The sequence below is a fragment of the Denticeps clupeoides genome, chromosome 7 (genome assembly GCF_900700375.1).
Source record: "Denticeps clupeoides chromosome 7, fDenClu1.1, whole genome shotgun sequence".
Classification (NCBI taxonomy): domain Eukaryota; kingdom Metazoa; phylum Chordata; class Actinopteri; order Clupeiformes; family Denticipitidae; genus Denticeps; species Denticeps clupeoides.
In genome coordinates this window covers 8,674,087-8,687,812 of record NC_041713.1, presented here as the reverse complement: position 1 = coordinate 8,687,812, position 13,726 = coordinate 8,674,087, and the positions used below count along the sequence as shown (strand labels likewise).

At 45.0% G+C, this 13,726-nt stretch overlaps 1 protein-coding gene across 7 annotated transcripts in view; it reads right to left on the bottom strand.

Moving 5' to 3' along the window:
- Positions 1–4,173: 4,173 nt before the first annotated feature.
- rarab (retinoic acid receptor, alpha b) overlaps positions 4,174–13,726 on the bottom strand; it is an 86,617-nt gene continuing 77,064 nt past the window's right edge. For 6 of the 7 annotated variants that reach the window (XM_028985817.1, XM_028985814.1, XM_028985816.1 and 3 more), the window contains 7 exons: positions 13,209–13,357; positions 9,675–9,816; positions 6,619–6,779; positions 6,124–6,300; positions 5,768–5,972; positions 5,364–5,522; positions 4,174–5,275 (listed from right to left, as the gene is read on the bottom strand). In XM_028985817.1, the coding sequence (XP_028841650.1) occupies positions 5,064–5,275; positions 5,364–5,522; positions 5,768–5,972; positions 6,124–6,300; positions 6,619–6,779; positions 9,675–9,816; positions 13,209–13,357 (1,205 nt within the window). In that variant the 3' untranslated portion in view covers positions 4,174–5,063. The remainder of the gene's footprint in view (positions 5,276–5,363; positions 5,523–5,767; positions 5,973–6,123; positions 6,301–6,618; positions 6,780–9,674; positions 9,817–13,208; positions 13,358–13,726) is intronic. The other variant, XM_028985813.1, reaches the window with a different exon arrangement.

The following is a 13,726-nucleotide window of genomic DNA, read 5'->3' as shown; positions in this document are numbered from 1 at the left end:
GCTGCATCCCTCTGCAAGATATCTCACTATTTTTGACTTTTCTGAGCCTGTCAAGTCCTTCTTTTGACCCATTTTGCCAAAGGAAAGGAAGTTGCCTAATAATTATGCACACCTGATATAGGGTGTTGATGTCATTAGACCACACCCCTTCTCATTACAGAGATGCACATCACCTAATATGCTTAATTGGTAGTAGGCTTTCGAGCCTATACAGCTTGGAGTAAGACAACATGCATGAAGAGGATGATGTGGACAAAATACTCATTTGCCTAATAATTCTGCACTCTCTGTACATGGGCAAATAATGAATGCTACCCACCCCCCCATACACACACACACACACACACAGGGGGCAGTGGTGTGTCTAGCGGTTAAGGAAACGGACCCCTAAATCAAAAGGTCCGAACACACTGCTCCCAGGGTGCCTGTCATGGCTGCCCACTGCTCACTAAGGGTGATGGTTAAAAGCAGAGGACACATTTCGTTGTGTCACCGTGTGCTGTGCTGCAGTGTTTCACAATGATAATCACTTTACTTTCATATAGTAGTATATAGGAACTGCTTTATATAAATGGGACATTTTAGGGTTTATACATTTAGGTGCTTATACAAATTTGTATTTGTTGCTGCATTTTTAACAACTAGTTCACCGTCGGCCGACTTTATATCCATTCCAACCTGGGCTTGTGGTGCATCACATACAACTTGTGAAATGTCTTTAAGAAAGTAGCCCTGAACGACCAACAAAAATGGAGTAAGAGCTGAGGTGTGGCGTTCACATAAAACCCTGTGAAAAGTAATAAACCCCCTGCAATATTTTAAGAGGTGATATTGTATTGATACAGAGACATAAAATGCAAACAATGGTGTCGAGCGTTTTCTTTAGTGAGGTCAGCAGCGATCAGAATCCAGTGTGCGACTAAAAGCTCCACTCCTGTAGATGCCGCTGTTCAGCTGAGTACTTTCAGGCAGAGCGAAATCGCAAAACATGATCACAGCATCTTGTAGTTCAGTTCTGTTTTTACATTTTCAGCGAACTGTAGCATATCGCAATATGTACAATATCACAACACATTATATCATGACCTGTGTATCGTATCATGAGATCTTTGCCAGTACACACGCTACCCTATATATGTTGTGTATGCAGTAACCATCACCTGATGATGGTGGCCAAGATTTGCAAATTTAAAAAAAAAAAATTTGCATCAAAAAACATTTAATACATTTACTTAAAACATGCAAAAAAAAAAAAAAAAACAACTAGCCAATCAGCGAAACTAATTTACAAGTAGCAAATCATATGGAAAGAATAGATACTATAGACCGGACATTTGGGTTTACTTTAGCCGCACGAGCTCGACCTGAGTGAAATGATTGAAATTTGTGTTCCTAACTCGGCAGGTCTCAGTTTAGTCAGTTGGTAAACTCTTAGAGACAAAATACTGTATATTGTCGTTTCAGTCCATGTGTACATACTATAAATTTCAGCATTTTGCGATCATGTAATCGCACAATCTGACATCGTGATTGCGCGGTGCTTCACTCGTGAGCCTATAAACTGAGAAACCCGAAAGTGCACAGCGTGCCGTGACCTGTTGATTGCTGACAGATTGATGGCTTGTCTCATTTGATTTAGAAAAAAACAATACAGGAGCATAATTTAACCCCTCTCACAATTCAATAATATGTGATCATTTTAATTAACATAAGGAGAATACGTCTACTGGGGAGTGCAGAATTTAGCCGTCTAGCTCTGTTCCGCTAATTCCGATTTCATTCACAAAAATGCAAAACACATTTTACAAACCTGCCAAATTATTTAGAGGTTACCAGTAAATAAATGCTTAGGGTCTACAGTGTTTTTAAGATATCTAATATGTCATTTTTTTATGTTATTTAAGGCTATAAATTTGATCATTTAAATCCTATTTAAGACTTTTTAAGGATTTGTGGCCTTTTTGCAATTTGTAGTTTTGCATATATGCTTTATACCCAGTTTCTGAATGTAGAATGTACCTGTGGATAAGAAGGGTGATATTAGCTTAGTGGATAACACAAATCGCTCTGGACAAATGTGTCTGCTAAATGCCATAAATATAAATTGAAAAGGTGAACTGCTCAAAATCATGTTTTAAACACTAGGTGGCACTATTGGCTTTTTTTTTTTGGTTTGTTTTGGTAGGAGTGTACTTTCTGTATTCATTCTTCATGATATTAGTTATAATGTATTACATTTTCATTTTAGGTTGACAACATATGAAAACACACATGGTTCATTTAAATCTTTCTAGAGTTGACTAGTGAAAACTGTCCCACTCATGTTGACTTTGACCTAGTTCATGTGCTGACACATTATTATTTATGACGATTGAAAAAACAAGAAGGCAGTGAAAACGCAGGACATTATAGCCCACAGGCAGGTTCGTGCATGGTACCAAATGTCGAGCTGCTAAAATCACAGGCAGAACTGCCATTTCGGGATCTTCTCAACGATATAACATGAAATCGTATGGAAGGTGAGCGAGGCCCGCATTAGTTAACCGCACCAAGATGGTGGACACATTGACGCATTTAGCTGTAATGTGAGGGACACTCTCCTCCCTATTATTCACACATGCTAATCAAGCAAAAATAGCAGATATTTTAACATAATGTTTACTATTTTTTAATCAGACTAAAGTAATCATTTAAAAACCTTTACGGACAGTTTCATTGGATGCATCTTTACACAAAAGACATCAAGTGAGTATCCAGATAACAGTATTAATAGACTGTGAAAAACAAGAAAATAGTAAATGTGCGTATTTTGACTTGAGGGTTTTGACTTGTAGACGAACCAAAAAATTGTTTTTTTTTTATATTACGTTTAGAGTTGAAGGCTTGAAGTTTCAAGAAATGATTCATGGCTGGCTTATATATTCTAAAAATAATACACAGTTACATTATGTGAGTTTACGCACATAATGATGGCATCATTGACATTTGAAAAAGTAATTGCATTTGTTTTCATTTCAAATTCATGTTAAAACACAATATGCAGGCGGAGGATATGCTCTTATGTTGTAATAACCTTTTTATTTTGCCCAGGGCTGTTCCAAACCCCACCTCAGAAACTTAACCACAAAAGCACAAGATCATCTCACCACGTTCATAAACACACACAAAAAACATGGTTCTTTATTAAACATGGTTCTCTTCACCCAAAGAGCTGACGGAATAAATGTTTCTTTACTTTTCTTATTTTTTTTTGTGCGTCCGGCTGTCGAGAGGATGAGAGAGGGCCGTGGCTTGTGCTGGAGGAGCCGTTCACTCCGTTTGCCACCTTTTCTATAGAAGGGTGGGCGGTTGCTGTTGTGTTGCGTCTTCAGTTGGTGTGCTGCACTTCAGAGCGTAGACACGCCGCAAAACGTGGTGCTGAGGAGGCAGTTGTTGTTGTTGTTGTGGAGTAGAGATACAGCGATGGATGCCCTCATTCACTGCTGGCCACACACGGGGTGATTGTCGAACGGGAGGCAGTGATGGTGTTGGGAGATAAATTGATTGTTGCACAGAACGGAGGCAGATAGGTTGCGGGAACAGGAGGCGAGCTGCTTGTGTGGTGTAGAGGCAGTATTGTTGTTTTTGGATTAGCTTACAGTAATAACGGAGCAAAGACGGGCGGTTTCATGACTGCGGATGAGAGTGAACGGTACAGTCCAAACGCAACGGGACTCCTTAACAGCTGAGTGATTGCGAAAGAAAAATATCTATATTTTTTGGTGTATAATACAACTCTCTCAGTGGTTATCAACAACTGGGCAATGCATTCAGCAAGCCATACGTGGGCTAAGCAGCCCAGCCCATCAGCACGTAATTGACAGGACTCTTCTGGGAAGTACAGTGAAAAACTACATGTGTTTTTCACCTGCCAAAATGGTAAAAAGACAAAAAAAACAAAAAAAACATGAAAGGCATTTTAAACATGTTGACAGGGATACTGTTCCAGATTATAAAAAAAAGAAAAAGAATACATCCTATGTACATGGCATTCCTGGCTCTAACATATTCTATTGAGTCCACCGGTTTGAGGAGGGAAACACAATCACAGCCAAATCAGGTACATCTGCGGCGTTCAACTTTCAACTCTATCTTTACCTCATAACAAAAGTCAAGGGATTCAAACCCAGTCTATTACAGTTTGTGTCTGGTGTTTTTATTATTATTATTATTTTTTTTTACATATTGTTTTTTTGTACAGTCAAGAGTGCGATAGTGCCTGTGTGCTTGAAATGAACAGCACTAGCTGCTTTCTTTTCAGTTTAAAAAAAAAAAAAAAAAAAAAAAAAACCACACAATCCTTTGAGGTGACCATAGACCTACTTAAGGAGGGAGGAAAAACTGCATCTAACTCTGATGAACAGTGACAAGGGAAAAAAAATATTTTAATGCATTTTAATCATTCCACCTAAGACAATTCAAATCTTCATTTGTCAATATAGATTTATATATATTCATGTATCTCTCATAAGAAATAAAAATGGTTTTTAAAGTTCTGAAATGTCCCTGACGACCTATGGACACCGAGGCATCTTGTGTCTGCCGACCTGTTTTTCCTTCCCTTCTCGGCTCCACCCCCTCTAGGTCCAACAGCCACCCTGCAATCTAACGAGTTTAAAAGGAGGAGGGGCCAGAAGGCAGGACATGTGACCAATGAGGAAGTGACCCGCTCGTCTGGACTCTGGTGAGTGGATGGTTCTGGACCCTGGGAGGGGATCAGGAAGAATGGGGGGGCTGGAAAGCAGGACACGTGCGAGCCCACGCCGGTCAGAAGTGGCTCAGTTCAGTCGCCTGGTACACGTGGCTGTCAGGCTTGGACCCCGAAAGTCAATTCCAGTTTAGTCTGGTCTGGTCTGTGAAGGTGTGAAGCCCAGATTCAGTCGTCAGTTTTCATTTTGTCTGATCCAAGTCACATCCTGCCCCAGTGCCAGTGAAAAGTCCAACTGGTTCTTGTCCAGCTCTTGCGGGGCTTGGCCCTGATTTGGGCCTGCTTCTGTCAGCTCCTGATGGAGTCTTTGCAGGGATTAGGGTGTGGATGAAGGCGATGGAGCAGGCGGGCTGCTGCGGGCCGAACAGGGGGACAAGCTGGGGCTGCAGCTGCCTGGAGGAGCGCCACCTCCAGCCCGAGATGCCCCTCCCTGGCTCTCCAGCCCCTCTGAGTTCTCCAGCATTTCCTGGATGAGTGGAGGCATAGACCCAGGGATCTCCATCTTCAGTGTGATCACACGCTCCGCCCCTGACAGAAAGGACAAATGCGCTATTATGGTCGTGTCGTGCAACGAAAAACTTGCATTTAAGCCTTACAGCAATGGTGCAATTCTTACCCTTAGCACTGATGCTGCGCAGGTCTGTAATCTTCATCAGCATCTTGGGAAACATGTGCGGTTTGTGAGGCCTCCTGTTCCTCACGTAGATTTTTAGTGCCTCCAGCAGCGGCTCCTGAAGCACGTCTACCTTGTCCGACTGCTCCAGATCCTGCCGGTCTGGACATACGATTGCAGAAATGTTAACTACCCATTAGAACCAGTGTCATTTCAACTTTTTTGGGGGATTATATGGGAATTCTAAGGTATTTAACCAAATGAATTAATTACTAGATTTCCAGTTAGTATTTAAATGTTAAGTAAAACAGGTTACGTGTAACACTGCTGTCGATGTTAAGGTATTCTAGTTGCTAAATTGGTGGAATTTTACATTTCTTCACAATAATCCAGTAGCAAAAGACTACCTCCACATAGCAGGCAGATGGCGCTAAGCAGACCCGTCTCCGCATCGTCCATCTCCAGCGGCAACAGCTGGTTGGCAAAGGCAAACACCAGGTCCGTGAGCGGCCCAAAGCCAGCGTTGTGCATTTGCGTGCGGTTGAGGGTCAGTCCGTCTGAGAACGTCATTGTGTCCTGATCGGGTGTGTAGCGAGTGCATATGCGCAAGATCTAATAAACAAAGGAGTACATTTACATTTACATTTACGGCATTTGGCAGACGCCCTTATCCAGAGCGACTTACAACGAGTAAGATGGGGAAACATTTTTACATTGGATATTTTGTAATATTCGCCTCTTAAAAACTAAAAATGACACTGACCAAGATGTCGAGACAGGCGGCTTTAAGCAGCGTGATTTGGTCGGCGATGGTAAGTGTGGTGAAGCCAGGCAGCTGCTTTGCAAATTCAACTGTCTTGATTATGCATTTCGTGGACAGCTCGCTAAACTTGTCCCAAAGATCGACGTCCAGGGAGACACGGTGTTCTGCACTGTTGTTCTGTAATACGATATTAAAACATAGATTTTCATTGTTATGCAAATGCATCTTGACATTACTAATACATTACAACCAATGACTGAGTGCCCTGCTGAGGTGGAAAAAAAATATAAAAACCAGGACAGCAAAACCAATGCTTATTAGCATAAATATGATTGTCATTAGTGATAATCAATGCTGGAAAACCCCACAGTTCAGCATGTGTTGTGTATTGGACATTCTTTCAGGTCAAAGGACAACTGCATCAAGTTGCAGAGGTCCGCCTCTCCTCTCCAGATACGCTGCACCCCTCAGAGGGGTCTGGCTGGGTGGACTCACCGTTGTGTATTTGCCCAGCTGGCAGAGCGAGGGGAAGGTTTCCTGATGGGCCTTCCGTACGCGCTCAATCATCTGTTCCGTGTCGGGACTCAGTACATAGTTCTCGGTGCACTCGGGCTTCTTCTCTTCCTTTTTCTTCTTGTTCCTGTCATTCCTCACTGCTGCAGGGAGGGAAAAAAAAAAAAAAAAAAAAAAAAAAAGAGACTAAGCCTTTTGTACACTTTCAATTTCAGTACAGACCAGAGCCATTCCAAGGTGAAGAAAGACAAGTAAAGAGTTTTTACATCATATGCATGCTAGACTAATGCACCATCTCACCAGTAGATGGCACTATAAAACCAAATACAGAGATGTGAAGCAAGAACTGTATGGAGGGGGGAAGACTATTTCAAACGCTTCAACTGCTAGACAGGCGTTAGAAACCGAGAAGAGGAGAAATAGTGCAGGAGAAGTGGGGCTGAGAGCAGAGTGCAGAACGGCTTGGCCGTGACAGTTGAAAAACAGCTTAAAGTGGGGAAGAATCTGCGGGCTGCTGAGAAGGCGGAAAAAGAGACAGCGAGGATTGGGAGGAACAGAAGTCTCCCTAGGCTAGTGTCTGCATTGTGGTGCTCAGCAGTGTCAACGTGGACACACACAAACAGTGGGATATTTCCTAAAATAAGATGATAGGTGAACAGAATAAATGCTCCTGCACAAGTATGCGTATGTGACATTATATATATATATATATATATATCACACACACACACACAGCAAAAAAGAGATAGAGGTGTCAGTTGATTAATAGTGTTGACTGATGAAGCAGTTAATTAAGCTGACAAATCACCTCAGCTTTCATTACAACCTAATCTAATCAAGTCACATGACAAATCTGCACACTAACAGTCGGGACTCCCCATGCACCCCTCACCACCGCACACCAGTTCCTCCTTTTACATCAAAGCCCCGACTACTACACCCCTTATGGACTTTCACCGCCACTCATTCCTTTCAGTTATGCTCATATTTCAAGATCTGTCGTACCTGGAAGTTCCTCCATTCCTCCTGATCAGCATAATTGTCTCTATCTGCCCTCCCTCTGAGAGCTGTACTCCCACGCACACCCAGTCCAATCTCTCTCCATTAGGCAGCCCCCCGAATTCCCCTTCACATCTCACTTCACTACATTTCCTCGCCGGGAAATGTGTTCTTTTGGTCCATCTGATCCAAACCATAAAACTGTAACACACAGAGCCTCTGGGTTTCCATCTCCGTCACTTTCTTCACCCCTCTCATCCCGGTCATGATACTCCTCCTTGCCTTTCCCTCACAACACCCAGACATGCACATTAACTGAAGTACAGAAGGGGTTTGAACCCAACAGCAAGTGTCTTTCCCTCTCTCTCACACACACACACACACACACACACAAAATCACATTTGGTCTGAAATGTCCCTCATTCCGAGAGGAGCCTCATTACCAGTGAGCCTGTCTCTAACGCAGAGGAGAGAAGGAAAGAGGGAACAGAAGAGAAGGGGAGGAGAAAGAACCGCTGGAGAACGAGTGCTTCTCTCGCTCTCTCTCTCTCCTGATATTCATTTCTCCAGGGGAGAAGGATGCCAGCATGGGCCCAGAGAACACAATCTAATGAAGCCATTAAAGAACTATTAGCCTGACTGCCTAATCAGTCACAGCACACACAAACAAACACACGGCCGCCCAAACGTGCACAGCCCCCCACACATACACACACACACTTTTAAAAAAAAAAAAAACTGCGCCAGCAGCTGGGCGTGTGAGTTTCGTCTCTGGGCAGGTGATAGCGCCCGGCATCTTCATATTGTAAGCCGGTACATGCTGGGAACACAGTGAGAGGAAATAAAAAAAAAATTATAAATAAAACAGCTACATGTTCAGTATTTTGATCCTGAGGTCACCAAAAGCCTCATTGTTAAGGAAATGAAATGGGTGTTTTTCTTTAGCTTTGCATTTTACCAAAATAAATGATAAAAAATAAGTGTAAATACAGAGGGATGATTGGGACATTGAGCTGTTTGCAAATTAAATAGAGAGTTTATATGGGTTGTGTGTGTCTGGAGGGGGGACAAGATGGATAGACAGCCTCTGGGGCAACCTAAGGAGGAGCGGAAAAAAAATAAAAAAAACGCCAACGGTTCATCTGTCAGACAGCTCAGGCTTGGTGACAACCAAAAGCCCCAAGCCTCCATCCTCCCCCTCCTCAGAAGAACAGCATGGGCAGGGATCAGAGGTGAGAGGTGAGGGGTCAGAGGGGTTGGCAGGAAGGCTTGGACACTGATGTGCCAAAGTGCAAGGGTCACGGCAGGCTTATGAACGACTGGGACTGTGCCATGCTCATGATGACTGCCTCCTGTGTTAACACACACACACACACACACACACACACACACACACACACACACACACAATCTTATTACACAGCTAACTTCTAAACGACAGTCTCTATATTAGTCCCTTTATCCTCTTTGCTCTTGTTTGCAAACATGAACGTATTTCCTCTGGATTCGGTTCAGACGTAAGAATATGCTGGCCTGTGCCGGCACATTTTGCCTGCAGTGAGCCCTTATTATTCCCTTTCTCAGAAAACTTGTTCTTCAAAAATTCGTGCATACATAAGCACTGACTTTCACCTTGGAAATGTACTCAGGTTGGCCAAAGACGTAACGAACCAGAGGATCACAGGGGTTAGAGGTCGCCAAATAAGAATTCGGTTCCCTGCTGAGGTCAGTCCCACCACTAGGTGGCAACAGTGAATTATCCCTCTACCCAAGACTTCAATGAGATTCTGTGGCCACGCAGATTTCAATCGAGACTTCTGGAGTTTTGGGGTGTGGGGAGGTTTGTGGAAGAGAGCGCCTGGCATGGAGCACTTGGCCAGGTGCCACAAGGCATGATGAGAAAGACAAGAGTGTGTTGTTGTGTGTGTGCCTGCACTGAAGCTGATAAGTCTTAAGCCCTATTTGGAATGCTGGTCTGGGAGCATAAACAAAAATACAAAACACACACACACACACACACACACACACACAATACTCACACTCCTTGGACATGCCAACTTCCAGACACTTCTGTAGCCGGCAGTACTGGCAGCGGTTACGGGTGACCTTGTTGATGATGCAGCTTTTCTCTCGGTGGCATGTGTACACCATGTTTTTCTGTATGCTTCTCCGGAAGAAGCCCTGCGAAAGACAGACACACACGGGGAGGGAGAGAGAGAGAGAGAGAGAGAGAGAATATTTTTATTGCAGCAGCCACACCATTCAACCCTCCGAAACCTGACAACCGTTTAAACATGTGAGAAATAAGTCGACCCAAATCAGAGTTACCCACACATTTAAACGTACACGCCGACAGGAGCGTACACCTCAATGACGGTCGCTCTCGGTGTGGTGCTTACGTGAGCTTTGTTGTTGTGTGCGGTCAGGGTCACAGGCACAGGACGAGTTCGGTGATGGCATCAGTGGTACCATACTGGTGGGCATTATCGCACAAGTTTAAGCGCCCATGAGCTCCCATTGGATAATCCCTTAAGGGGCTTAGCCCATATCAGCCACAGGAAGGAAGGGCCCAGGGGGGAGGAGGAGTAGATGGAGGAGTGGACAAACGCTGGAGGGGGAATTCCAGCGCAGACTACATTCAGTCCAAACACACACACACACACACACACACACACACACACACACACACACACACACACACACTAATATACACAGAGGTATAGTGTATAAATCCAGATGTCCAGGAACTACCACAGAGACTGCAGGGAAGGAATGTTCCCCAGTCTGGAGCTCAGATTCCCCAAGAGGGGATTCGACGGTGACAGGACCCGACTGACTGCTCCACCCAAAGCCACCGCTCCAGGTCGAACAGTTAAAAACAGCAGAATTGCCCCCTGCAAGGGTCACCCAGTCTTGTCGAAGTCCCACTTTCTAGAACTGCGGCACTTCTGGCTATTTTACCTTTCCCCCAATAAAAAGAGGGACACAGGTCTGATCGTTTGGCTGCAGTTGCGGCCGCCCGTGGCTCCTTTGTGGGGGTCAGGGGAGTTAGTACTGTACGAAACGGACATGGCAGCGCACAAAGGCCTTTGTGCAGAGTTAGTGGGTCAGGGGCCTGGCAGCAGAAATGTGTGCACACCCACTGAAATGGAGATCAGGTTTCAGCGAAGACTGTTTCCCCCCCCCCCCCCAAAGGTGTTACAAGCAGGAGAGGAAAGGACAGTAAATGAAGGGACAGAGAAGGATGGTTTAAAAAAAAAAAAAAAAAAAGAGCAGAGCAGTTTATGGTCCAAACATCATGGCCTTGGCAGAGAAATGATCTGGAAGTAAAAGGTAGTGCTGAGCGTGTAGGTCTTTCCTCGATTGAGCAGCAACAGCGGCGCTTGCTTCAACTGAGCAGGGCTGCTGTCGACGAATCCTGATGTCAGCACTCAGCAGCGTGGAAGGTGTGAACAGATGATCCGCTAAAGAAGATTTAAAAAAAAAAAAAAAAAGTGGTCCTCTGGGCAGCAGCGGCCATGAAAAAATCATGAGGAGGAAGGTGAATGGTGTGGACTGGAGATGGCGTCTGCGCTCGCTTCGTTGGGTCTGCCGCCATTTGAGGTCGTTCTCCTGTGCTTGGGTGCTAGTGTGTGCGTGCATGGGAGCGAAAGACGAGGAGCGAGAGAAAGCGAAGCAGAGACATAAGAGGTCCTCTCATATTCAGAGGGTATGTTTAATGGATGGAGCTCCTTCTTTAGGTCACTAATGTGAGGTTTGACGAGAAAGAATGAAAAAGGGGAGCCTGTGACATCACTCCACCTCAGACCAATCGCCACGGCTGCCACCAGCATTCTGTTCCCGGTTCAGGTTTCACCATGGGCTACGAAGGTCCATAATCCACCAAGTCCTTTCACAGGGGTTCAGACCACAAATATCCCGAATTAAGGACCCCCCCTATGGAGTGACTATGGAGTCTAGTCACAAATAAAATTTCCCCATTCTAACTGACCCCAACTCTTGTGACAGCAGCCACCGGTGGACTGAAATCCGCAGGAATGAACTGAATATCATCACGAGGTGTGAAGAATGTTCTGGCAATGACTGGGTGGGTGGGTAAAGCTCTGGATTACGCAGAACGGATGAGGCCATTCACGGGGAAAACAGGCTGCAGGGCGTAATTTTCCTCCCCCCCGACATCTATCTGCTATCGTCAAATTGGACAACTGTGCAAACGTATCAGAGATGCATTTTTGTATATGATATGCAATGTTTTACCCTCATACAATCAGTATAGTATGCTTCAGTACGCGTAGACAACACGTGTGGGTCGAACACGTTAAGGTGATGTTCTGTCCCAGGATCGGAAATCCTAAGTCATTAAGGATTAGTCATGGATTCAAAGTCCGAGAACGAGGGAAGTTCGGAACGACTTTCTTCAGGAGGATTTGTGCCACACAGACCAAACTGCAAAGTGATATCTTGGGCACATCTGACCGCCATTATACTTGTTTCCTTTAGTCAAGAATGTACTGCGAAACACACAGAACCAGACAAACATCGTCCTGTCTGACAGACTGGCACGTTCTTGGAGGCTTGTTCTCAAAGTTGGGCTCAACGCCAATCTAACCACCACCCCCTTCCCCCGATCCCACCTGAACTCAGGGCAGTGGTCCTAACTCCGCCTCTAATGAGTGTCTGCAATGCAGTGGAAAATGTACAAGTGGTTTTTTTTTTTTTTTGCTTGGGATACGGATCTAATGCCCATGTGTGTGAATCCTGCCGCGTTTGTCTGTGTGTGGCTTGGCGTCTCCAGATCTGACGGCTGTGTTTCCAGGATGGCTTCAAAAGAAGAACCCACCCGGGACTCCCAAAACATGCCTGTGGCTGCGCTTCCCAAAACCCGTGGGACTCCGGAGAGAGAACCTGGATCTGCTTACCCCCTTGCATGGCTCTCAAAACAAAGTACGCTACAAAAAAACAAAAAAAAAAAAGAGAGAGAGAGCAGCAAACGCCTTCAAGAAAAGAAGATCTACCCGCCCACAGTCAAAAAAACGCAGAGGAAGGCCCGGCGCATGAGCATATGTAACCAAGTCCCGCTCTGTTCCAAACACGCGCCTCCCACGCATTCTTCGGCTGCCCCTTGACCTCGTGGAGAGCGCGCCCCCTCGCAGCAACGCCCGTTAGCCAAGCGCTAGCCGACGCATTTCACCCTTTCTCTACGGGAGAGCGCACGCATTGTATATACACGTACGTATTATATATGCACACGCCGCTAGCCTAAATTATTTAAAGGACTCTTAGAAAAGCCGAGGCACAACGTTAAATTGGTGGAGAAGTTTTGTTACTTTACAGCAAAATAGCCTGACTATGCAAAAAAAAAAAAAAAAAAAAGCTGCTATGTAACAATAACAAAATCACAACACAACATAGCAAGCTCCACAACTCTGGTTCTTAATGTCATCTGTCCCATTTCAATTCTTACATTTGGCGATAACATGCACAAATGGCGTTCTTGAGTGAGGCGTTTAATATCGTTGGGTGGTGGTCGGCGTGTGTTTGTAGGACACGGACAGGGGGTGACTGGGACTCACCTTGCACCCTTCGCACGCGCTGACGCCATAGTGGTACCCGGAGGACTTGTCCTGGCACACGAAACAGGGCTTGTACACCCTTGGGGGAGGGGGTGGCGAGGGGGGGCTGGGGACAATCTCCTCCGAGCTGGTGCTCTGGGTTTCCACAGCTGTAAAGAGAATGAGAGACACGCAGTTAGCCAGGGGGAAAAGCGTGATGGCCACGGGCAGCCAGTGTCGGGCAGGACTGAAAAAGGCTCCCGAACTCTGGGCAGATTTCTAGAAGAGAACTGCACAACCGGGAGAACCATGTATAGGACTTATTACTATTCATTTAACTATTAAAAGGAACCAGACAAACAATATACACAAGCGTTTCAGCATCATTGATAAATTTTGCTGTAGGACACAAATCAGCACAAAGAAATCGCTCTCATGGATTATTATGGTAGAACATAAAAGGAGAGAGGGGTCAGGATGGATTTAAGCGCACAATGCGACAAGCAGAGACTATCTGACCGAATCTGTGAAGAGTTAGT